General features: G+C 37.6%; 1 protein-coding gene across 1 annotated transcript; it reads left to right on the top strand.

The window, feature by feature from the left end:
- Nucleotides 1-351: 351 nt before the first annotated feature.
- On the top strand, nt 352-26,693 carry LOC137959979 (protein CHROMATIN REMODELING 24). Its single transcript, XM_068807417.1, has 21 exons — nt 352-548; nt 644-1,323; nt 1,542-1,672; nt 1,744-1,798; nt 6,794-6,922; nt 11,498-11,605; nt 11,725-11,780; nt 11,859-11,949; nt 12,340-12,477; nt 12,581-12,658; nt 15,750-15,959; nt 16,055-16,126; nt 23,645-23,725; nt 23,811-23,929; nt 24,173-24,284; nt 25,206-25,274; nt 25,420-25,514; nt 25,727-25,855; nt 25,950-26,015; nt 26,101-26,230; nt 26,305-26,693. Exons 1-21 carry the CDS (start codon nt 467-469, stop codon nt 26,455-26,457), a joined length of 2,784 nt encoding a protein of 927 aa, XP_068663518.1. The 5' UTR covers nt 352-466; the 3' UTR covers nt 26,458-26,693.
- Nucleotides 26,694-27,054: the final 361 nt, after the last annotated feature.

Genomic DNA, 27,054 nt, shown 5'->3' with positions numbered 1-27,054 from the left:
ACGTTAAGGTTAACCGTGTCGGGTACGACGAGGATAATACCATTTCCAGAATGAAATTGCAAAACGACGTAATGCTTAAATATGGCCTGAAAGCTTTCCAAAAACCCTGAACGAGTTGAATTAAAAATATTTTTAAATTTTTATTAAAAAAATAAAAAAATAAATATATATAAAAAATATTTATTTGTAAGAAGAGAAAAGATGTTGAATTTGTATTTTGATTACTGAAATCTAATTTTCTGAATCACCTGGAACGGAATGAGTTGGTCCGCCATTAGCTATGTCATCCGGCGAATCACCTTGGCAGTGACAGAAGTCGATATTTGAAAAAGAAGAAAAGCGGGAAGCCGTTCCGTATCTCACCCATACATAGTAACTTTTAATGGTTTGGAAAAATTAAGCCTTCAGGAGAATTTACTTCGGGAACTCCGATCCCCATCACCCCCCTCTCTCTCACTCGCTCCGAATGGATTCTAAACACCTCAGCCTCAATCAGAGGAACGAGCGGCTCATCCAGAGTTTATCCAAAAGCCGTCAGCCTGTTTCAGGTAGGGTTTCTTATTCTTTTTCTCATCGCATGTCCTCCTTCTGTTATTTGAATGAGTTTCGCCGCTTGGGCGTTTCCTCATTTATCATTTCACAGATTCTGCACAAAATCCACAAGATGTCAGGCGCAGACGCCGCTTGTGTAAACTTTCGTCGACCGAAGAATCAGACTGCCAAGATCAAATTGAACCGCCCTCATTCGATTTTGACTTCGATTCTGACACGGAGAAAAGCCCTCCTCGCATTAGAGATATCCTCAATGATCTTACTTCGAGGCTCGATTCTTTGTCTATCCAGAAAAAGAAAAATCTGTCTGAACCGACAAATGTGGAGGAGAAGCGTACTGTATTTGATGAGAATAAGGGCACTGCCAAGTCGGAGTTTTCATTTGAGTTGGGCCTGAATTCTGTGTCCGACTCGGAGGGAAAGCCAGCGAAACTTGAAAATTCGACTTTCGTGTCTTTGAGTTCCGACGACGAGGAGCCTGTTCTTATAGATGGCAATGATTCGGTTGGCGGGGAGAAAAGCACTTACTCAGCTGGTATTGTAGAAGGGGAAACTTTTAGTTTGCGAGGAGTTCCGGGAGACACTGGAATAGATTCTGATGAGGGTTCATTAACCTTTAGTGGGACAGGACTGGAATACGTACTTCCTGGTAGGATTGCAAAGACACTGTTCCAACACCAGCAAGAAGGTTTGAGATGGCTGTGGTCCTTACATTGTATGCGTACCGGAGGGATTTTGGGCGATGATATGGGACTGGGAAAGACAATGCAGGTAGACCCTTCACACCGTTTTTTTTTTTTTTTTTTTTTGTTTTTTTGGTGGCTTACAAACGAAGTTGATCCCGTCTTCATTTTAATCCAATTGCTGACAATAACCTTATCTGCTATATTTCTCTTTAATCTTTACTCGATTAGTGTTCAAGCTATATTTCAACTACTGACCTCCGTCTAGCTACTTTATGATCCATTCCTTGTTTTCTTTTCTTCCAGATAGCTGCTTTTCTTGCAGGACTGTTTCATTCAAGTTTGGTAAAGAGAGCTTTGATTGTGGCTCCCAAGACGCTTCTTGCTCACTGGATCAAAGAACTTACAATTGTGGGGCTTTCTGATAAGATCAGAGAGTGAGTATCTCTCTCCCTACTTCTGCTGCATATCTTTTCTTGTACTAATGTTTATTTCTCTCCGTTTATAGATACTTTGCTCCCTCTCTTAAGACACGACAGTATGAACTGAATTACATCCTTCAGGTAAAAATCAACAGCCGTCAACTATTATTTGACACATCCAGGAGATTCTCTCTTTGAACTCAAGCTTCTTGCGGTTCCAATACGTTCTTTGTACATATCATTTTGGTTATGAGTCTGCCTCTTCTGTGTTTTTATGTTTTGTTGGATTGCTTAATTAGGTGTTAGATGTGACATGTCGAAAAACAAGTATCAAGGGCATAATTGTAAATTGTATTATCCAGAATTATAAATAGAGGTTGGGGGACGTACATGTCCCCCAACACAGATCTCTCTTGAGATTTTCTCTTCTCCACCTTCTCTCCATCTCATTCTCTTTCTTCAACTCTCTCTTCTTAATTATTTACATGGTATCGGAGTGGTAGATCGCATATGGGAAGACACTTTATCAATTTTTCATCCTTCTGAAGTAGATGTCTACCTAAAGGAAGGATCTTTATCCAGTTTTTCGGCTACTGGTTGGTAAAAATCCAATCTTTTCTCCTTATTTCTCTGCCATAACCCTAGAGTTACTGGTTCTACTGTTCTAATAACAGATTTTGATGTTTTAAACTGCTCAAAGGAGGTTTTTTCGGCTGATCTCGAGATGTGCACCAAACCCCAGGCCTATCTGTGTTGACATCATCTTTGGCACCTGTTGATGTCAGCCCTCGTGCTGCACTTTTGCACTGTTTGTTCTGGAATTTGATTCTTGTACTGGATCTTTGGATTTTCAGATTTGTGCACATCATCTATTTGCCCAAACCCTAATTGTACGTGGTAGGGCCCACTTAGGCTGCTTGATTTAAAATCTTTGGAAGGTTTATTTGATCTGTTTAGTATTTCTATATATCTATTATGGCTGACTCTAGTGAGGTTTATACTCTGTCTAAAGAATCATATAATCCGGATAGGAAAGATATTATCACTATCACCTCTGAAAATTTGAATGGTGATAATTATCTTACTCGGTCCAATTTTGTTAGACTGTACTTAAAAGGGAGGAAAAAACTGAAATAGGGATGACCCTCTTGTCCCTCAAGATGATGATTGGGAGGCTAAAGACAGTCAAATAATGACTTGGATTGTCAACAACATGAAACCTACTATTAGAAGTTAGGTGATGAGTTTTGAAACTGCCAAAGCTATGTGGCTATCTTTGGAAGCTCTTTATGGCAAAGAGAGTAATGAGTTATATACAAATTTTTTCGGCTTGAAACGAGGTAATAGGACTGTTGACAGAATAATATAGTTATTTTTTGAGTATTTGGCAGGAAATCAATTTCTTTCATCCATTTACTATGATGAACAAGAACTCAGAAAATAGCAAAGTCAACTCCTGGTGAAATTTCTCGATGGTTTGCGTGTTGAATTTGACAGTATGAAGGCAAAAATCCTAGTCTCTGATGAAGTACCTAACCTCTCTATTACCTTTATTAGAGTAATGAGAGTTGGAAAGACTATTGTGCTTAAAACAGGAAAAAAATACTAAAGTGGGTGAAGTTACTACCCTTAATGCATCAGCTTAAGTATCTGGTTCCACTAAGACGTCCAGAGGACACACATGGATTGGCAGAGGTAGTGGCAGCTTGGGTCGAGGTCGAGGCTGAGGGGACGGAAAATTTAAGCGTAACTGTGTTCACTATGGACGCACTAATCACTACTCAAATAGATGTTGGATTAAGTTTGGGAAGCCTCTGTGGGGAAACTCTATTATACACGGGAGTACAACCATATGGTCTAAAATTGCGACATCAATCCCACCTAGTGCTCCATATGAATTACAACAATTAATTCAGCAATAACAACATATTTCACAACGTATGGCATAGCTCTCCATTCCTTCTACATCCTTGGCTCATACTGCTCCTCCCATATATATGTCTGCATTCTCAGTGTCTCATTCCCTATCGTGGGTACTTGATTCCGGAGCTACAAAACACATTTCAGGTATGTCTTCACTATTTTCTAACTTAAAAGAGTCTCTCCTTGTTAAGCATGTTAATTGCTAATGGGTCAGTTTCACCAGTATAGGCAATGGCGAATGTCACTTCTGCTCCTTTTCTTTCACCTCAATTTGCATTGCTAGTTTCCAAATTTCCCTTGAATTTGTTGTTCGTTAGTCAAGTTGTTAAGTCCATGAATTATTCTTTAACCTTTTATCCTACTCATTGTATTTTTCAGGATCTCGTGATGAGGAAGACGATTGGTTGCGCTTGTGAGAGAAGGGGACTATATGATCTGGACAACTACAAACTAGATAGCACATTGCATGTGCTACACATAACTTATTTACTTTTTCAGTGGCATCTTAGACTCGATCATCCATCACTTGCAAAACTAATTCAAGTGGTTCTAGACTTTCCTTCTAGCATTACCTTTTAGTGCGTGTCATGTTAATTGGGCAAACATCACCAGAGTTTCTTTATTTTTTCATTTAATAAGCAAATTAAACTATTTGAGCTTGTCCATTCAGATGTCTGCGGTCCTTGTCCTGTGACTAGTCAGTTTGCTCATAAGTATTTTATTTCGTTCATTAATGATTTTAGTAGATGTACTTGGATTTATCTCATGTGAGAAAAATTTGAAGCTTTTGATATATTTCAACTATTTTATAACGAAATAAAGAATTAGTTTGCAGCCTCTATCAATATCTAGCATATAGACAATGACTTTGAATTTATGGGTTGGAAATTTGACTCCTTTTGTCAGTCACAAGGAATTATTCATCAGACTTCTTGTGTGTTCACTCCACAACAAAATGGAGTTGCTAAATGCAAGTATCATCACTTACTTGAGGTAGCTCACACTATGTTAATTCATATGAATGTCTGTGAGTCATATTGGGGTGATGTTGTTCTCATTGCATGTTTTCTGATAAACAGAATGTAGTCTTTTGCTCTTGACGGTAAGATTCCTATTCAGATTGTATTACCCACTGCATCTATTTTCCTGTACTAGTCCGTGTTTTTGGGTGTGTATGTTTTGTACATACTTTTGATCAATTCAAGAATAAATTGTCTCTTGGTTCCATTAAATGTATATTTTTGCGATGTTCTCGAACACATAAAAGTTACAAATGTTACTGTCCATCTGTGGAGAAAACATTTGTCTATGTGGATGTTACTTTCTTTGAGGATGCTCCCTTTTTGAATCTTCCAAGTCTAAGTCAGTTTCTCCTATTCCCTCGGTACTTAGTCCTGTTATTCCTATTCTAGTTGATGACTGTATTCAGATTTCACATGCTGCTTCTACTGAGAAACCACTGCAGTTATATCAGCGTCGACATCAACCATCTCATTCCGCTCCAAATCCCCCCTCCCATCGGACCATGACTCTTCATTGTTTCTTGATCCTGAGTTAAGTGATCTCCACCTTCTTATTGCTCTTTGGTGTTCGTAAAGGTACTTGCCACCCTCTATCTCACTTTGTCTCTTTTGATTCCTTGTTTGACAATTATCGTAAGTTTGCTTTGTCCATCTCTACTTGCACTATTCCTTCTTCAGTGTAGGATACTCTGTTGACTCTTTATTAGAAGAAAGTCATAGATGTTGAGATGGAGGCACTTATTGATAGAGGGACTTGGGAGTTATGATTTACCTCCAAGTGCTGCTATTGTTGGCGGTGGGTGTATACACTTAAATATAATTAATCAAGGAAAAAGTCTATATGGAGCACCCTTCAGGGTATGTTGCTTAGGGGGAGACATATAAGGTATGTCGACTCAAGAAAGCTCTTTATGGTTTGAAACAGAGTCCACAAGCATGGTTTGAAAAATTTAGTCAAGTGGTTATATCATGGAATTTCGTAAAAGTCATTATGATCACTCACTGTTTATTATGAAGAGATCTTCTGGAATCATTATCTTATTGGTTTATGTAGATGATATCATCCTTTTAGAGAGTGAAAATCACGCATTGAAGAAGTTAAATCCTACTTGGCGAGTCACTTTCACACTAAAGATTTGGGTCAACTGGAATATTTTTTAGGTATTGAAGTTGTAAGAAGAAAGGAGGGGACAACTTTAACTCAGATGAAGTATGTCACTGATATGCTTCAAGAATATGGACTTCTGGGAGCTAAACCAACTGATACACCTATGGTGGTAGGCCATGATCTTCATGATGATCAAAGTTCAGAATTGAAAGATAAAATAATGTGTTGGATATTGGTAGGCAAACTCATTTATGCTACAGTTAGTAGACCTGATATCTCATTTGTTGTTAATGTAGTGAGTTAATTCATGGAGCATCCATGTAAGATTCATCTAGAGGCGGCACAAAGAATCTTACGGTATCTAAAAGGAGCACCAGGGAAAGGTCTTCTCTTTAGACCTAATAATCACTTGAGGATTGAGGCTTTCTCTGACGTAGATTAAGCAGGTTCTAAGATTGATTAAAAATCAACTAGTTGGTATTGTGTATTTCTGGGAGGACCTAATCAGTTGGAAGAGTAATAAGTAGAATGTGGTTGCTCGATCTAGTGCAAAAGTTGAATAAAGAGCAATGACCCACATCGTTTGTGAGCTAAAGTTGGTGAGATCTGTTATACAAGAGTTAGGGTTATATCAGAAGGATCCCATGACTATGTATTGTGATAACTAGACATCAATATTCATTGCGAGCAATCCGGTATTTCATGAGAGAACTAAGCACATAAAAAGTTGACTGTGATTTCATTCGGGATGCAATGATGAAGAAGGAGGGGTCAAACCTTGATGTTCGGTTTGGTGATCAACTCGGCGATGTCTTTACTGAGGCACTGGGAGAACTTGAATTTTTGAACTTCTATAACAAGTTGAGACTTTTTGACATATACACTCCAGCTTGAGGGGGAGTGTTAAAAACAAGTATCAATGACATAATTGTAAATTGTATTTTTTAGAATTATAAATAGAGGTTGGGGGATTTGCACGTTCCCCAATGCAGATCTCTCTTTAGATTTTCTCCTCCACCTTCTCTCCTTCTCATTCTCTCTCTTCTTAATTTTTTACATGATGCTTATGTGGTTTTTTTGTAGGACAAAGGGATTCTTCTCACAACTTATGATATTGTACGAAACAATTCAAAAGCTTTAAAAGGCGCTTCTTACTTTGACGAAGATGAAATTGAAGATGGTATGGTTTGGGATTATGTCATACTTGATGAGGTAGGTTTTCTTACATGGTTTTGACCACCAATTGCAAGTCTGATGCTTGTTTTACTATTAGCTGCTTCACTGTGTACTTCTGTTGTTTTGCAAATCTTTGCTTGTTAGCCATTGCTATTTGTAATGTAAATAGTCTGCATGATTCTTAGAATTACAACTTTCTCCGGTAGCTTCTAGGTAATGCAGATTTCCAAAGTGGTTGTTGTTTCTTACATCAAAATGTTTCTTATTCATTGTTTGATGCACTTATTATTTTTTTACGTAATAACTGCATTAGTCAGTCTTATGTATAGAAGGGAAAGGGAAAGATCTTTGCTAACCCTTGCGGTAAAAAATTCTAAATGATCATGAAAGTCTTTTCTTCCTCTTACTTATGAAGATGATAAAACCTTTTTTTTTTGAAGTCTGACTACAAAGCCCTTTCAAGTTGAAAAAGCCTTTTTTTGAAATAGTGGTAACTCATTAAGGAACAGCTCAAACCCTGACGGGGAGGGAGTTTTCTAATACAAAACCAGATCTGAAAAGTCCAGCTTTAGCCAATTCATCAGCAATAGAATCTGCTGATCTCACAACTTGAACCCAGCTAGTAAGCAAATCTTGACAAAGATGAATAATGTCCTCGAATTAATATTGAAGATGCCAGGATTGTATAGAGGAGCCATTGCACCATGATATGATGGTAGGAGGGTCACCTTCAACAGTTAAAAGGGCTATACAAATACTGAATATAAATCTGAACTCCCTTCAGAAGTGCACAAATAATATTGATGATGCCAGGATGGTGTAGAGGACCCATTGCACCATCATATAATGGTAGGAGAATCACCTTCAACAGTTAAAAGGGCTATACAAATGCTAAATATAAATCTGAACTCCCTTCAAAAGTGCAGAATACTATCCAGATTCGCCTGGTGCCAACAGATCTTGATTAAGCAAACTTGACAACATCTTCATGACAAATAAACACCTTTAGTACCTCTTGGACTGGGGTTTGGGAATCTATTAATTTACAAGGTTGGCAATATGTTTCCCAAGTAACTCATCGTTTTGGGATGGATTTAAGGTCAAACTTTACAATTTTTCAAAGAGATCATGCAACAAAGGCCTAATAAAAGATACAAGGAAGTTTAGTTCATTCCTATCTCTTAATCAACAAACATTAGCTTGAGAAATTTAACATGTATGCACTTTAGGTGACATTAAGGTTCTTAGAGTTGGTTTATGAAAACTTGACATTTTGTTAGGTATCTTGTCAATATATTTAAAGCTCAAGAACTGATAGAACATGAAAAGTTTGATCCTTAAAACCTTTCATATACTCGGCTGGCCTAACCTGACACCTATAACATAGGCTAGGCACACAAGATCATAATAATCTACCATACTTCCTTGTCAACGTCCATGGTATCCCATTCTATGATGAGTATTACTTTGGACCAGGTAGCTATTTTCACCTTTTCTTTTTAAAATTTTGTAATAACTCTCATTCTAGCAATGGGTAGAATTTTCTATCAATCACCTTTTTTGGGACATGATGACACTCTTTGTGATGACTTTCATTCTAGAATAGGGATGGTAGTGCGGCAGGTTTTCAGTTGCGTGATCATGCCACACAACACATCCTACAGGCCACGACCTTGACTTTTCCTCACATTGTCGTTGCCTTTAATTTTGACCTTGTCCTTGCTCCAAACCATCCTATGCCTTCTTGCCTTTCCTAGTTGTATTTTTTGTTCTCTATTTCCTCATTCAGAATTGCTACTTCTTTTATGCTAAAACTAGAGTATAAACAAGTCTCAAGGTCAAAAACTCACAATGAAAGAAAATTTTAAAAAAAGTGATAAGAAAAAATGAAAATAGTACAAGAAGGAATAGAAAAGAAGGTAGTTGAGGCAGCTGCAGCAGGCTATGGTGGTTAGCCTTCTGGTGGAAATAGATATGGCAGGTTGCACCATATGGTCAAGGTCTCTGTGGTAGGACTGTTGTTGTGGACTTAATGGTCAAAATGGCTTCAAAAAAAATGTGTCAAATTTTTTCTTACCATTAACTACCTGTTACAAGTTGAATCTCTCTCAAAGAAAGGAAACATTAAAATTGTGCCTATTATATAAGTTACCAAGGATGAACTAAATAGGATGTATGTCCCATTGTACCTTGAAAAGTTATAAACTATTAAAAAAGTAAATGGATGAGATATAAATGGGATGTTGTGTCCCATTGTGCCTATTATATAATTTTCCAAGGATGAACCCAATAGGATGTATGTCCTATTGCACGTTGAAAAATTATAAAGTAATGGAAAGTCACTTTCCCAAGCAAAGAATGAAATGGGATTTTGTGCTTCCTTGTGCCTAAAAAGTTGTACGATTATGAAAAGCTGCTGTCAAAGACCAAGAACCACTGAAGGAATATGCAAATAACTTTTATTTTCACGTAATTGCTCCTTATATCTTAAACCAAATATATTTGAATAAGGTATTAAAAACAAGGATGTAACTTAGGATGCTACACTATGGACCGGGAGCACCCACACATGATCCTACTTCATTCCTTCATGGGGAGTTTCTTCCAACTAGGGCTGTCAATGAACCCAAATATTATCCTGATGAGATTCAGATTTGAGTCTGTAATTGCAAACATTATCTGAAATAGAATTCCTATGGAACTCAATCGAACATTCAACAAGGAATCCATTACAGTTCTGGAGCGAAATGCTTTTCTAAATTAACTTTCCCTCTTCCCCAAAATTTCTCCTTTGCAACCTCCTTCTTTGAAGCTTCCCTCCTTCCTTTGCTGAGGGCCCCCTTTACCATTATGTATTGATCGGCTATTCTATTTATTAGGGTAGAGGGGCAATCCGATCTTTCTTGGTCCAAACCTTGAACTCATGGGTCTTTATTGCAGGGAAGAGCAGTTTGGTAGCTCTCAAAGCTCATAACCTTGAAGTCATGGGTTCAAATTCTGTCTTGGCTACGTTTTTTGTTTGTCATTAATTCGTTTTTAGGCATTGAGTCCCCTTTTTCTCACTTCTTCTCTCTATCTCTCTGTCCTCTGTCTCTCTTCCCTTTTTTCTTCCTTTGCTTCTTGTATTTCTCTCTCATCCCTCCCTTCTTTTTCTTAGCTTATGATTTTTGTTGTTTCCATGTTAGAGGGACAAAAGGGTAACTTTTTCTTTATTTTACGTTCTTTGGTTAAGCTTCTTGCCAATATCACAGAGAACCATGTTTTTCAAGGCTCCCCCCTCATTTTCTATTGCTGTTCTAGTCATTTTCATCACAGGATTTCAGATTTGGATATTATCTGAATTTGGATATTATTTGAGGGAAGCGAATCTGGATAGTATTCAATAGAACCAAATTTGGATCTATGACTACAAACAATTGTGTTGGATTTTGGATATCTGGATATCTACAATCAGATCTGGGATTACAATATTTGGACCAAATCCTATCCGTTTACTACCCTATTTCAAACCCAAAATCTGCATCGCTGGGTGATACGTTCAAATCATTCTCTCTTTAGCGGGGCATGTTGGGTGCCAACCCATCTGCTGCTTTCTCTTCTCCACCTTTGCAATGATTCTCGCTATAGCACTGGGTGCCTATTTTTGTCAGTCACTATTTTTAGGTTTTGAATGTGAAATGTGGAGTTTGATCTGATGCCACATTTTAAGTATTTAGCAAGTATGTCGAAAACTCCAAAATTGATGGAGTCTGGACAGGTAAACTCTCAAACCTATCGTAACATCCTACTTTTGTCTGTGTCCCTACCCATCCTTGTTATTGTCAACTCTACTCGTCCCCACACTGACTTGAAGAGTTGAGTAGATATTGTAAAATCGGAGAGTTTAGAGGTTGGGAAAGGCTGTCCCCTCATTTCTCCTCTTTGTGACCTGTGGAGAGGGAGGCGGTTATGTCTTTGTTTGCAAAAACAGATAGGATTTCTCATAGCACCACTCTACTCTTGTAGAGAGGAGTGAAAACCTCTTTGCTCATGCTCCTCCTTTTTTGGACAAGTTGAAAGATGAAGAGGGGGCAACCCCTCCCTTCGCATCTATTCCTCTTTCTATGAGCAATGCAACCTGAGGAACAAAAGGGATGTACATATGTGCAAGGGGTGGGGGAAGACTATATATTGGTATTTGCTCCTATGCAAGAGTTGTGTGGGGTTGGTGAAACCTCACACTGAATACTTGTGAAGATCTTTTTATGGCTCTCTTCCCGTGCTGCAGGTTAAAAGTGGGATCTTATCTCCATATAGACTGATGTGGGCTCCCCCAAGTTCACCTTCTGGCTGCACTTAGTTATTTTTGGCGTCATTCATGTTAGATCGGAAACCTCAAGAGAATCACTTCCATTCATTTGATTTATAAAATCATGGCTTTTTTGACTGTCATAAACTCAGCCTTTCACTGTTTTAATATTGAAGTTGGACATATTGTACTTTTGATTATTTCTTTCAGATAAAAATCATGTTACTATGGGCAGTTGGACTCAAGACCCCCGGCCATTGAGGGGTTTTAAGAAACGAAGGAATGATGGTTTATAAAATATTATGTCTTCATTACTGATATAGGGGCACATCATTAAGAATCCAAGTACACAAAGGGCCAAAAGTTTGCTTGACATTCCAAGTAACCATCGCATTGTCATAAGTGGGACTCCAGTACAAAACAATCTAAAGGTAAAATGCTTGCCTGAAATTCTTTGTTGCTTGATATTGTATTATTTACTAACTTTTTATTTATTTATTTTTATATATCTAAGTTTGAATTGCTAATAGATTTTGTTGTTTTCTATTAGGAACTCTGGGCTCTGTTCCACTTCTGTTGTCCTAGTCTTTTGGGTGACAAAAAAGAGTAATTAACATTCATGGCCTTTTACCTGATTTGTGGATGATATACTTTCATGCTGCTTAACTTTGATCTATTCTTCAGGTTTAAGGCAAGATATGAAGAAGCAATTCTTCGTGGAAATGACAAAAAGGCTTCGACTAGGGAAAGGAGTATTGGATCGAATGTTGCAAAGGTGCTAATTAACAGTTGCTGTTTATATATGTTGATTTTCATTGGGAAGAATTATACAGAAAGGGTTGTAATTTAAGGTTGATGTCGTGCTAATATTGCAAAAACTAAGATCATTAAATAAAATAACGAACACATTATTTAAATTGAAGTAGGCATCAATTGCTTGATTAGACTTCTATGCTCGAGATACTTTTCTTTACCAAAACCAATCTACTGTTGGGTCATTCATTTGGTGGATCCAGGATGCTTGCAGGTGAGCTGCAAATTAGGCATTTGAGCATTTTGACATGATGAACTGAGACATTTTCACTTCATTATTGCTGTCTGTAATTGCAGAATATCTACTATGATATCAACCATGGTATTTTTTTCTTATTTTTTATTTCTTTAGGAGTTAAGAGAGCGAATCAAACCATATTTCTTGCGTCGATTAAAAAGTGAAGTTTCTTTCAAAAGTGAAACAACTGGAAGTGAGGCACTCTCTCAAAAGCATGAGATGATCGTGTGGCTAAAATTGACCAACTGCCAGGTATACCTCTCCTGCTCTTTCAGTCTCTCTCTCATATCTCATTTGGTGTGTCTTTTGGCCCCAATGCTTTTAAATTATGACATGCCATTTGATTTTCATGTAGAGGAAACTTTATGAAGCATTCTTGAAGAGCGAGTTAGTTCTCTCATCATTTGATGGATCTCCATTGGCTGCATTGACGGTAGCAGTTTCTGTCTCTATTTGATTTTTCTACATGCTTCTTCATTTTTTTTTTTATTTTTTTTTTTGTGTGTGTATGTATCTCTCTCTCTCTCTCTCTCTCTCACACACACACACACACTTAGATCATTTTTTTTGTTTTTTGAGTGAAACGATAATTTATTAGAAGGAGAAAGAATACAAACCAACTTAATGGGGTATTCCCTTTACAACAAGGGATGGGAGGGAAGCTCCTTCTTTAGCAAGAGAGTCAACTAGGGAGTAGCTAACCTTGGTACATGAGAAGGTGGCAAGTTGTTTCCTCAACAGCGTTGTAGAAGGGACATTAGATACATGGCACATTGTTTCCTCTTTTGTGGAGATTAGTGGTTGTGAGGATCTTAAGAGGGGCTGCCATCTTCCAGATAAAGGATTACTCATGGGGGGGAGAGGCAGTGTACCAACCTTTGATGAGGTTGTAAGCTGATGAAACAGTGAAGGTGCCATTGTCTTTGTTGTCCATACAATCTTATCCCTGGTGTGAGGCCAAAGATGATTTTTTTGTAAATCCAAGGACAAGGCAGAGACCATTGTTGCCTCCACATCATGGAGTCCTTTGCATAAGTGGAAATTCCAGTCATTGAGAAGGGGCCAAAAGTCAGCGACTAAGGCAAGAGGACGAGAACTAATGAAGTTGAGAGCCGAATAAGTGGAAGAAATTAGTCCACGACCACACCACCAATCAGACCAAAAGTTCAACGTAGTTCCATTGCCGACAAAGAAGCAAATTCTTTTCCCAAAGATGTTGATGAGGGGGAAAAATGCATGCTACAGGGGGGAGAGGTTGGGCGCCTTCTGCCAATGATCCACCAAGTCGAGTGCCTGATAAGATTAGCAGCAAATTTAGGGTGCTAAATGGAGTTGGGCTCTGCATTGTATTTCCAAAACCACTTGAGAATGAAAGCCTGATTCATATCCTTGGTCAGACGAATATCGAGGCCACCCATGAGTTTGGTTTTTAGATATCGTTCCATTTCACCAAGTGGTATTTGAAGCCATCCGAAGTCCCACGTCAAAGAACGCTTAATATCGTCAATCTGGTGACAAACCACCAATGGGCTATGAAGGAAGGAGAGGAAGTAGTTGGTATCCCTGTGAGGCAAAAATTTGAGAAGAACAAGGCGCCCCACTTTGGCAAGAAGGCATCCTCTCCAGGTGGTGAGTTTTTTTTCAAGTCTTTCAATGACTGGAATCCAAAGGTGCTTGTGGGGTTGGTTGTGAAAGTGAGGTAATCCCAAGTAGGAGACTGACAGGGTGATGATTTCACAACCCAAAGTTTATGCCATGGTGTGGAGGATGGTTTGATCAATGTGATATCCAATGAGAGTGGACTTGCGCCAATTAATCTTTTGACTAGTGGTAACTTTAAAGAGACCGATGAAAGCTTTGAGATTTTTTTATTTTCTCCAAGGTGCCAACACCAAAAAAAATGGTGTCATCAACGAATTGGAGAGGAATGTAGAAAGCTTGTTGATGAGAACGGGTTGAAGCCACTGAATATGTCTTGCAAAATAGATCATTGCCGATAGGAACTCAGCCATTATGTTGAGAGGAGGGGAGAAAGAGGGTCTCCTTGCCCTAGCCCTCGTGAACTCTTGAAGTATCCACAAGCTGTACCATTTAATATGAGGGAGGAGGGGGAGGTAACGCAACTTCGAATCCAGAAACACCATTTTTCACCGAAACCTATTTGATGTAGAACATCATCAAGGAAATGCCAATTTACCTGATTGCTTTTTCCAAGTCAATTTTGAGGGCAAAGTGGGGTTAGCAATCAGTCTTAAAGTGGTTGATAAGTTCATGAGTTGCTATGGCAGCATCCAGAATAGAACAACCTCTGATAAACGCACATTGGCCCGGGTGGATGACCCATTGGTAGGGCAGCTTTGAAGCGGTGGGATAGAATAAGAGCAATGATTTTTGTAGCTGCTGGATCTTTGGCTGATGAGGCGGTAATCCATAGGGTGTTCTGCCATGGTTTTCTTAGGGATGAGGGTGATAAAGGTTGCACCCAAACTCTTAAGGGTGATTCCCTTGTCTATGGAATGAGTTGATCATATTCGTGATGTCATATTTAATAGTTATGCCCTATAGAAGTCACGGTAGTAGATCATTGTGAAAGCCTTGCATTTAATTTGTATTTTCTGCACAATTCACCTTTTATCAATGATAAAATGATTAATATTGCTCAAGTTACTACTTATTCATCCTCTCATGAGGTCTAAAAAGAGCAAAATTACCTACTAATAATCTGACAAAATGAACCATGAATGAATGGTTCAAATGTAGCCACCTTGGAGTGGTTTCATTTGCATGTCTAGCTTGGCTGAACAGCTTAGATAAAATGAATTTGAAGTGAGACCCCAAATCAATATACTGGTGGAAATTTTGTTAAAGTAGTTGTAGGCTAATTGGCCTCATAGATGTATGAACTGTGCCTACATTTAACTTGTGATATATTTATTCATTTATTTATTTGCTCTTTTCTTGTCTATAACCAAAGCAGCCTTTTCTTTTTCTTTTTCTAGTGAAACTAATAAGATTTTCTATTTAGTGAAGGCACAAAATTAATTTGTCATTTTAAAGCTACTTGTTGTTCCTCTGTTTTTCTCTTTCTCTCGCTCTGTTTGTACCAAAACTTAATTGTTTAGTGTTTTTGTTGGTACCTCAATCAGTGGTTGTTGAGACTTCTGCACAAGATCTGCCAATGTTCTCTTTGTAAATATTGATACTTGGAAATGCACTTTCTTCTTCCTTCCAAATTTCTGTGTGGCAATATTTAGAAGTAACATTAGGATGTCTCTGTCTATTTATTGTGCTCAGTCATACTTGTTTCAAGCCAAAAGTACTATAATCTTCCATGCATGTATCTACGTTCTTTACATGATAGTTACTTGCATATTGATGTTCTGAATAAGGAGTTTTGAGGCTTCAAAGTCTGAGTGCTTTTATTACTATTTTGACAAAAAAAGAATCTCATTCTGTAGTAAGGAGTTTCAGAAATATTCGTTTTTTGACATGGCTAACACTTTGATATATTTTGTTTTCAACAGATATTGAAGAAAATATGTGATCATCCCTTGCTCCTAACCAAAAAAGGGGCTGAAGGTGTATTAGAAGGGATGGACTCGATGCTGGACCAGAGTGAGCTTGGTAGGGCGGAAGAAATGGTATATAGGATTGCAGAGATGACTTCTTTAGAAGATTCTCAGCATGAACTAGAGAATGTTTCATGCAAGATAACTTTTATATCATCTTTGCTGGTAGGAGTCTCGGATTTGTCAAGCTAATGGGTCATCATTGAAGAGTATATGCATCAATAACCTCTCACTCAGAAATGTCTATTTATCTGCTACAGGATAACTTGGTCCCTGAGGGCCACAATGTCTTAATCTTTTCTCAGACTCGCAAAATGCTAAATCTTATTCAGGTTGGTTTTGCATGACTTGCTCTTCTGCTCAATAATATGGAAGTCTGGGTTGAATCTGCAGGTGCTGCTTATAAAAAAAATTAAACCTTGCAATTTATGTTGTGGATTTATTTGTTCAAAAATATTTTTGTGAATTTTTCAATTATCTTGGTGTGCTTTATTTAAGTCTGAACTTTTTAATTTTGTGAAAGTCTATGAACTTGCAAAGAAGAAAAGAGGCAACTTGGGAGAAGCAAGAGCTATAAAAGTATTTACACTCGTGTAAATTTTGGAAGGGGATGTTTTAGGGTTCCCTCTTCTCTTTTATGTATAACATAAAATAATGATACACCCAAACTTATGGAGTAGATGTATTTGAGACCTTTTCTTCGGTTGCCCACCTGTCCTCTGTTTGTATACTGGTCTCTATTGCAGTAAATCAAGGTTGGTCTTTGTCCCAGCTAGATTTTAAGAATGCTTTTTTGTATGGTGATTTTGAAGAAGAGGTATACATGGAGCTACCTTCGGGGTTTGTTACTCAGGGGGAGGTGCATAAAGTATATAGACTAAAGAAAACCCTTTATGGTTTAAAACAGAGTTCACAAGCGTGGTTTGAAAATTTTAGTCAAATGGTTATGTCCATGGGATTTTTTAGAAGCCACTGTGATGATTCCTTGTTTATAATGAAGAGATCGTTTCAGATTATTGCCTTATTGGTATATGTGGATGATATTATCTTATCAGAGAGTGACAATTCAGGCATTGAAGAAGTCAAATCACACTTGGCGACTCCTTTTCAGACTACGGATCTAGGTCTACTAAAATATTTTCTGGGTATCGAAGTTACAAGAAGCAAAGAGGGAACTGTTTTGACTCTAAGGAAGCATGCAACTGACATGCTCCAAGAATATGGCCTTTTGGGAGCTAAACGAGTTCATCCACCTATGGAGGTAGGACATGACCTTCATGATGATTAGAGTCCGGAATTAAAAGATAAAACAATGTATCAGAGATTAGTGGGCAAACTCATATGCTATGGTTACTAGACCAAATATCTCATTTGCAATCAGTTCATAGAGCATCCACGTAAGATTCACCTAGAGGTTACATAGAGAATCTTAAGATATTTGGAAGGAGCTCCGGGGAAAGGTTTTCTCTTTAGACCCAATCATCTCTTGAGGATTGAAGCTTTTTCTGATGCTGATTATGTAGGTTCCAAATTTGATAGAAATCAACCATTGGATACTGTGTTTCTGGGAGGAAACTTAATCAGTTGTAAGAGTAAGAAACAATTTTTATTTTATTTTTATATAATGTGTGAATTTATAAAAGAAAAGGAGTGAGAAAATACAACTTAGAAGGTGGGGCCTCCCTCCACAATAAGGGTTTGGAGGGAAGATCCCCGTTTTACATGTAAGTCCGCAAGGTGATTGGCAGATCTGGGTGCATGCACCTAAGTACAATTAAGGTAGGAGGAGATGTTGCAGATATCTAGGAAGACTTCCTAGTGTCGCCAGGGGGGAGTCTTGAATTTGGCGCACCAATCAATAACTACTTTGGAGTCCCCTTCGATGATAAGGGAACCCGAGAATCGATCTCGGAAGATTATAAAGCCTTGAAGCAATCCAACAAGTTTTGTGGAGGTGGAGTCATATATGCCCAAAGGAGCACTGAAGGAGAGAAGGAGGCTATTGTTGTCATCATCAATTACTACGCCAAAACCCGCAGGCCTAGGACAACCAAAGGCGCTGCCATCAAAGTTCAACTTGAGGTGATCATGAGGAGGTGCAGATCAAACAATCATGTTTGGAGGACGTGAGGGTCCTGCCATAGCTGCAATCGAGCGCCAATTCCCCTGGAAATTAGAGTTGCTAAGGTGGAGGAATCCTTTCTTCATAAGGAGCCAGGTGGAGACCTAGCCAACAATGAGTTCAGCAAGCTCAAAGACTGGAGGATTTGAACTAGAATTTTCTTCTATTTCTATCCTTCCAGAGTGCCCAAGGAATGTGATGTGCATGACTGGAGATTAACATTTTGCTGAGCTTAGAGAGCCGAGAGTTGGTGCTGGATTGGATTGTGGTTGAAAGATTATGGGGAACACAAAATTGTATGCTGATTTTGTTTAAAAGGTTGGCTCAGATAGATTGGGCAAAATGGCAGTGAAGTAAGACGTGAATGGGAGATTCTAGAGTGCTTTGGCATAAGGGGCAAGACGGGTCCTGGACATGGGTCCCAGGTCTGATCAATGACTTTGTTTCTATAGGTGCACCATATGAAAGAAACATAATATTTTTACTCGATCTAGTGCAGAAGCGGAATATAGAGCGATGACCCTCACAGAAAGTGAATTAATGTAGGTGAGATCTGTTGCCCTAGAGTTAGACTTCTATCAAAAGGAACCTATGACTATGTACTGTGATAACCAGACAATAATCTTCATTGCTAGTTATCCGGTGTTTTATGAAAGAGTGAAGCACAAAGAGATAGACTGTCATTTCATTCAGGAAGCTATGATGAAGGAAGTAACAACCCCATATGTTCGGTCTGGTAATCAACTTGGTGATGTTTTCACTAAAGCATTGAGGAAGCGTGAATTTCTGAAACTTATGTATCAAGAAGGGTCTCTTTGACTTATACGGTTCAGCTTGAGGGGGAGTGTTGAAAAACTAGTACAAGGGCATTTTGGTCATTTCACTTTACCTTCACTTTTATATTCTGATGTAATCTTTGTCTTTATGTTGAATTATGTCTATAATCCAAGTTTCATTTACATAGGACATGTAGAATGGGAAATATAAGAAGATTAGGGTTTCGTTTAAGTGAGGGGCATTTTTGTAAATTTATGATAGACACGTAAATAAATAGGTTGGGTGTCGTGCACAATCCCCAATGCAGCTCATTATTTTGAGCTTTCTCCTCCACCTTCTCTCTTTCTCTCATTCTCTCTCCATCTCTCTCTCCCTAGTTTTTGCACTTACCTTTCACATATAGAGTGACTGATTGTGACCAACTCTGGTAATTTTGGCCATTCAGTCTCTCAGTAGTTATCATAATAGTATCCCTTCCTTCTAAGCTTATAGACCCCATTGAAGGAGTAAAAACATCATCTGAATCAGCTATTCTGGTCATTAAACAGACCCAAAACAGCAAACAAAGTCAATATGTATAGGTGTTGTGGGCCCCACTTTGCAGGAAAAATTAGGATTTTACAAACTGGAAGAACCAATCTGCCCTAACATGCAATTCTTTGTTGGTATAGGTAATTCCCCCGAAAGAATTCACAAATTTCACAATTTCTAGGGCTGACATCACCTGATCCAATGAGGATGCAGGCAGTTCAGCCCTGTAATAGGCTGATCGGCAAGAAAAGGTAGGAAATTCAAGTAAATAACTCTTCTTTAGGGCACGATTCCATGTTTAAGCACTTAAGGTTACACAACTCATGCAAACATCCAGAAAATTAGGGCTGATGTTGGCAGTCTAGAAGATGACATAAGCAAAGGACACAATATGGGTTCGCATTGTCAGAGTGGTTCAGTCCACTCTTGTTGGCGGTAGCTTTCCGCACCTAACAGATCGGTCTGTTGGGTTGTATTGGCTAGCCGCTATCATGGTGTCAGAGCTGGGCACGCCACGTCCCGCGTTCGAATCCCGTGAGAGGCAATCAAGAATGGGCGGGATGGGTATCAGAGTGGTTCTATCCACTCTTGTAGGCGGTAGCTTTCCGCACCTAACAGATCGGTCTATTGGGTTGTATAGGCTAGCCGCTGTCATGCATAGTCCAAGAAAAGTGATTTTTATTACTCAGTGATCAATCATAGAGCAGTAAGTAGTTTAGAACTGCTCAATAGACAATAAGAGCTATCAAACCTAGGGTTATGGCAGGATGGGAAGGCAAAAGTTCAGATTTTATCAACTAGTCAAGGCAACTCTTTCTTGAAGTCGCAAGCTAAAGTGAGAGATCTGGAAAGGATTGGAAGACTCAATCAAGATCTACTACGATGATACCATGTAAAAGAGTGAACTTTAGGGTTTTGGAGAAGGAGAAGGAGAAGGAGAAGGAGAGGGAGAGAAGAGAAGAGAAAAATCAAAGTTCTAAAAAGACTCTGTGTGGGGGTTGAGCTCGACCCCCAATGCTTTTGTAGGGTTCTGAAATAGAAATTACATAAATACCCTTAACCACTTTAAAAACAATTCAACCCTTATATCTCCCTACATACTTGTCCAAATTACATAAAAGTTGAACTAGGGATAAAACTAAATACATAGAACAAAATAGTATAGCTGCTGGACTATGCCAGAAATTTAGACAACAAATAATTTTTAGATAGTTTACTCCCAATCTTTGGTTTCATTTTCTGAATTCTATTCTTGTGTGTTAGGAAATATTACTTGTTTCAATTGCCTATCTTCCTTGTCGAAATCCTCAGAAATTTCTTTGAAGTCATACTTGGTTCAACTTGTTTGTTAGTTAATCTATTGATTTAATTAGTGCCTTTTTCTTTTGTGGAAGTATGACTGTTGCATTTTCTCTTCCTTCTGTTTGAAGTATTTGGGCTCCTATTTGTGTGCCTCTAGTATTTCTTCAACTCATCATCTATTATTTTCATCACTCTAAGCAATGCATATAAACCCACATCGTGCAAAGAACAAGAGTGCCCAACATCCAACTTAAATTAATTCTTTTATTCTTTCTACCCAAGTGGTATTTTGAGCTACCCTTCTTGTTTGCCTTAAAATTGGGCTGGCTCGCCTTCAAATTTGCGCAGCCTTTTAAAGTTGGTTTTTGAAGTTTTATCGTTAGGCTAAAGTTGATTTTTCTTCTTTCACATTCACTTAGTGCAACCTGAGCTTCTTGACAAAGGAAAGAGTGATCCCCAACTTGAGGGGAGAAGTAGAAGAAGTACAAGTAAGAGTTTACTTACAATGAAGAAATTGATGTGTTGTGGTAATCAAATTTTATGTACTAGAATTTCTAAGGGAGAGAATAGAAGATGAAGATTTGGTATCTAGGAAAAAGTTTTTCAGCCGATAAAGATCGAAGACCAAGATTATTTTTCTTTGAAAGCTGAAGTTACAAACTCTAGCATGTGGGGGAGTGTTGAAGAATAAAAAATATATAAGAGCCTTACATGACTCTCATGGAAAGGTGTCTCATGGGAAGTTGCTGTAGTCAAGGAGGAAGTTTAGAATTTTCAGATTTCTACTTTGTTAAGAGTTGTTTAATTGTTCGAGGATTTATCTTTAAGTAGTTTTTACTTTGATTATGATTAGGAATTCTATTATAGGCGTAACTGGGACTTGAGTAGTTTAATTTCATTATGATTCTGTGTATTTCCTCTTATTATAAATAGAAGCCTAGTATACTCAAATTAAATAAGTTAATGAATTATTTTTTTCTCCTTAAATTCCAACATTACATCTTTTAACCTTTGCTCTCAAGCTGGTGTTTACAACTTCAGCCTGTTACATTTCATATAAAATAAAATAATTTTTTTTTCCACTTAAGTCTTCCAACCAACAACTCACACTCTTTAGCTTTAGCTCGTTCTAGCTCAATTTGTTATGCAATCGGCCCTTGTCAAGTTCTTCATCTTGCACTTTTCTTGAATTTCTTGAAAAAACTTGGCTCTAGTCACTGACTTTTATAAAATAAATAATTCAACATCACTCATGGAACTTTTCATGGTATGCTATTCAAAATACCTCCTTTTCTATGTACATCTCCCACTTCTTTCCCTTCAAGCTGGGGATCCATGACACTTAGAGACCCAACTTGCCAAGTAGATTAACATGTACCAAGCACACAAGAACTCAAGCCCTGGTTGATTTTTCTAACTTGCCACAACCCCTTGCAGTTACAAATATTGAAGCCAAGGAAGAAAGTCATGCTTGTCAACTCTGGTTTGACATATTCCTTTTAAACAACAAAAAACATGTGTACGCCCTTCATTTCTTCAGAGAAGACATGTTATAAAGGGCTGTCATGAGTAATGGGTGTGTGAGTCCTTTATAACATGCCCTCTGTAGTACTACTGGAGGTTTCACAACCTATATTTCAACGAAGCACTTGGATATTGCTCTTCTGTGAGACAAATCCCAACTTAGATCATTTAACCTACCATGGGTGTGGACTGTGAGAGAACACAGGTGACCACATTTGACTCCAAGGAGAGAACAAAGAGAAAATTCCATATATTGCCTTGAAAAATTAACTATCATGACATAGCATACTACCAAAAGAAAAATGAACCAACAACTCAAAGAAACACCAGGGAAATAAGTTGGTCAGGTTTGACAAACATAAACACATAAGAAGACAAACACAAAATAGTGGTACCTATGTTGTACAAACACCAGTGGGCCCTCCACCAATTAAGTAAGAAAAAAAGTACCATATTGAGTTTTGGTGCTGCCTGCATATTCTGCCAGTAATAGCTTTGCAAGAACATTCAAATTCGAATAGAATATGACGAATTAATTTTAATTTGGATACTTAGGCCAATCAAATTACTCAAAAAATTAGAGAACAACTAGGAAAAGGAAACCATTAACTAGCAATAAACAAAACACTGATAGTTACTGTGAGTGTCAAAATAGGAAACTTTATTGAAATAGAAAACAATATAAAATCTAAATTTAATTAGGAAACTTGGTAAAAAAAAGGAATTCTTGCATAAATGGCTTATGTTGGTAGAGAATTGTACTAAAGTTTGAAAGAAAATAGGAGATTTGGGCAAAGTAAGAATAGCAACTCAAAAAGAGGAGAAAAAGTCGGCTTAAAATTCAGATTTCTGCATGTAACAGTCTTCCACCATGACATTTGATTCTTCTGATGTTGATATCTTTCTTTGGAAAAATCAGATTGAGAAATCATTTTTTGGGATAGAAAATAGGCTCATATAGCTTTCTTTTGACATATAATTTCGATATAAATTCTCGTCCTTGATGGTATAAATTATCCCAAAAATTGAAGTTTTCTGTCGTTGTTCAAAACCTTTCTGCTACTTGAGTTTTGTTACTTCAGATGTTGATTTCTCTTTGTTGAAAACTTTGATTGCCTAAATTCTTGTTGCATTGGAAATTAGGCTCAAAGGCCTTTCTGTCAATATTTGATTTGCAATGTGGAAAGTGTAGTATGATGGTGCAAACTCCAAGAAAAAATGAGTGCTGGGAGAGGGAAACATCAATGAAAAAGAAAACTTATGCTCTTGCCTTCTGTTTCCCTTCTTCTCCATCATCTTCTCCTTTTCTATCTCTACCGTGTGAAATTTATGAACTTGCAATGAAGAAAAGAGGCAACTTGGGAGAAGAAAGAGCTGTGAAATAGTTAACTCATGTTGAAATTCTGGAAGAGGATGTTTAGGGTTCCCTCTTCTCTTTTATTTATAGCATAAAATAATGATAAAAGACAGTAACAACCCTGCTCCCTTTACATCCTTGGAAATAAGATTATATAAGAAAACATTTTCCTAGAAACCTATGTAAACACAAGTTAAATCTTCTAACAAATTTCCATGTTATTCATTTGTTTCCCAGGAAAATATAGAAAGGGTTGGCTACAAGTACTTGCGAATTGATGGTACCACTAAAGCTTCAGACAGACAAAAACTAGTGAATGTTAGTTTCCAGCATTTACAATATCTTTTCTTCTGCTCTTCGAAATTTTAATTTTGCGCATATCATCCTTTTATTATTTCTTCAGGACTTTCAAGAAGGCAGAGCGGGTCCTATTTTTCTCTTGACTTCTCAAGTTGGTGGATTGGGTCTCACTCTCACAAATGCTGATAGAGTAATAGTGGCAGATCCTGCCTGGAATCCTAGGTGATCAAGAAGAACTGTAAAGATTGTTTTGTTTATTGCCTCGCTGTTTAAAGGCAGAATTTATATGGTGTCTTGTTTTACATTTATATGTACTCAATTCTCTCTTATTGATATTTAAGAATGACCATTTCTAAATATTCACCTGAGCAGTTACTTTTGGTGGTGTTTAGCATGGTTACCTGACTAGGATTGTGTATGTGCTTTTTGTTGAAATAAGTTACTGATTTCACAACTCCCATGCAGTACGGACAACCAGAGTGTTGATCGTGCATATCGTATTGGCCAAAAGAAGGATGTAGTTGTCTATCGTCTAATGACTTGTGGGACTATAGAGGAAAAGATATACAAAATGCAGGTATTTTTTACTATATTGAAGATTTATAGTTTATAGGTAGCCAGAAATGGAGGGTAAATGGTGAGAAAAGATTTCAGATGGCCAACCTGTCAATGTCCGTGACAAATGATGGTTATTCGGCTATAAGGATGCTGATGATAATGATGAAATTTTTGAAGGACCCAGAAGGGCTCTTCTGATGAATAAATGCTTGAGCTCTTGAGACTTCTGATGACTAATATGTTAACTGGTTTTTATTGAATTTGAGTTTGCAGATGATTTTTTATGGATATGATTTTTCAATTCTGACTCTTTTAACGATTAGCTTCAAGACTGTAACTGGGTCTCCTATATTGGAAGATGTCTGGATCAGTTTATTGAACTGCTTAGTATTTAGTAGCATTTTTCCTGTTAAACACTATGAAAAAAAATGTATCTTCTTTTGATGATTGATATCCTAAACCAATTAGTTAGGCTTCATTACTTTACATAGAGGTACATTCCATGGGTTAGTGCTTACAGATACTTTTGTGAACTTTTCTGCTGTAATTTTGTTATCCGGTTTCCAATTGAAGCTTTTGTCATATGGTATGTTGTTGTTGGTGACGACAGGACTTAAATCTAATTTTGAAATTTGTGGAGCCCCAAAGTTTCCACATTCATCTTTGAACTTAAAATGATGCCCGTCTTAGTAATTATTCAGTTTCTCTGTGCATGAGCCATTCCCTTACTCACGCAAAGACCCCTCTCCAACCCCCCCACTTAAAGAGAAAAAAGCAAAGGAAAGGAAAGAAAGATACTAAGAGAAAATATATATTTTGGTGTAGTAAAGCTTGATAAGCCTTAATAATTGCTGCTTGGGTAGCCTTGTTCGTGGAAGATTGGCAGTCTTTCACCTGAGATAAAATTTAACATGTATGATGTTTTTGTACTATCTTTCAGGTTTTCAAGGGAGGGTTGTTTAAGACTGCAACCGAACATAAAGAACAAACTCGCTATTTTAGCCAAAAGGTATGTTATATGAAAGCTATTACTTTGCAAATTTTTTAGTTCATTTGATCCCGAATTTTATTTTGTCATATCTTTATGGTCATGAGGATCATTCCATTGCTTGCCCTCAGTATTGCAAATAAGATTTTCTGCTCTACTCTTTCAGGATCTGCGGGAGCTTCTCAGTCTCCCTGCTCAGGGTTTTGACGTTTCTCTTACCCAAAAGCAGCTGCAGGAAGAGCATGACTCCCAACATAACATGTATTTTCGTTACCATTTTGTATTTTTTTAATGTTGTTATCATGCCTTGTAAATTTATAATTGCTTTCTATACTTGTTAGTGGTGGACCATATGAAAATAGATTACTTTTTTTACCTAGCTTTGGCTTGTGAGATAGGCTTGCGAGATACTTATGAGGGATTTAATTTATGTAATATTGTTGAAAGTCTTAGTCTTCTCTGTCTTCTGACAGGGATGATTCGTTGAGGAACCATATAAAGTTCCTAGAAAGTCAAGGTATTGCAGGGGTTAGTCACCATAGTTTGCTTTTCTCTAAGACTGCACCTGTAACAGAAGTGGAGGAAGAGGAGAATACGTGGAGGTATGTCAAAAGTTATATTGTAATCTATTTTATGCATTTTCTGAACCTTTCAATATTTTGTCATTATTTAATTGTGGCATGCATGCGATAGCAGACCAAACAAAAGCGTGCCAGTTGGAAGCTCTTCATCACAGGCTGCAGTTGAAAACAATATTGATGGGTAAATCTCTTTGGGAATCTTCACTTTTCTTGTCTACTTTATTATCAGGGGGATAAGAGTAACACACTCAAATTTTGCTTTGAAGAACTGCATTTGCATTGAATCCAAAAGATAGAAATTGGCAAAAGAATGCTAGTCCAAGTACTAGTAATGTGCAAACAGAGGATGAAGTTGAGAAGCGGATTGAACGTCTGCAGCTTACATTAGCAAATAAGGTTGGTTGATAAGCTCAGGATTCTTTTCTTATGTGGACACTTGTTTCTGACTTTCTAATCTAACCTGCTTGCAGGCTTTGGTATCTAACCTACCAGATAAAGGTGCAAAAATACAAAAACATATATTTGAGCTGAATTTGGAACTAGATAAGATTCGAAAGGGCAAAAACCAGGAGAAAGAAGTCATTGATCTCGATGATATAACAGAGAAGCTTGGAAAAATCTGATGTTGTTAAGTACCGTTGCCACCATAGAGATCCCATTTTGTGTCAAATATGTTTATTATAGAACACATCAGCCATCCTGGATGGCCTGCTCAATGGTACTGGAAGTTGCCCTTCCATCCTTCTTGTACATTTTATTGGTTCGTCTTTGAAAAGGTCAAAAACAGAGAAAAGCCTTCACGTTTTTGTTTTTTAAGATCTTCAATTCCCCATCTTTTAGCCTTCTTTTTACGATTAATGACATAGCCTTCGCTTTCTGACTTTCTGATATGTTACTTTTCATAGAACAAATGAAAACTTAACAAGTGTCAAACAGTAACATGGAAGGCCTGTTAGTGAGCAGGGAAAGTAATGGGAGAATTCACTTTCTCTAGAGAGACAGTAACTTTAAAGCTTTAATCAACCTAGAAAGTTCGGGTGGCATTTATTTCACCCAGAGAAGTGAATCACTCGAATTCTTCTTCCTTCTTCTTCCCTCTTCTTTTCATTCATTTTTTTTATTTTTTATTTTTTTATTTCATAATTTGCAATTCGATTAATTAAAATTTATGACAATTATTATCGCTTAATCATGCTAAACAATTATAAATTTAATTAGTT

This window comes from Aristolochia californica, unplaced genomic scaffold, assembly GCF_029961685.1.
Source record: "Aristolochia californica isolate CCGP_79_NKW_82.1479 unplaced genomic scaffold, dmAriCali1.0.hap1 SCAF_3, whole genome shotgun sequence".
Classification (NCBI taxonomy): domain Eukaryota; kingdom Viridiplantae; phylum Streptophyta; class Magnoliopsida; order Piperales; family Aristolochiaceae; genus Aristolochia; species Aristolochia californica.
Note: the sequence above shows the minus strand (reverse complement) of the source record. Positions and strands in the feature narration are given on the sequence as shown.

Excerpts from the sequence above, each read along its gene's own strand:
- LOC137959979 (XM_068807417.1), top strand. The coding sequence starts at position 467 with ATGGATTCTAAACACCTCAGCCTCAATCAGAGGAACGAGCGGCTCATC. Across the intron at positions 15,960-16,054 it reads CTTTTATATCATCTTTGCTG|GATAACTTGGTCCCTGAGGG; the intron begins GTAGGAGTCTCG and ends TATCTGCTACAG. Across the intron at positions 23,726-23,810 it reads ACAGACAAAAACTAGTGAAT|GACTTTCAAGAAGGCAGAGC; the intron begins GTTAGTTTCCAG and ends TTATTTCTTCAG.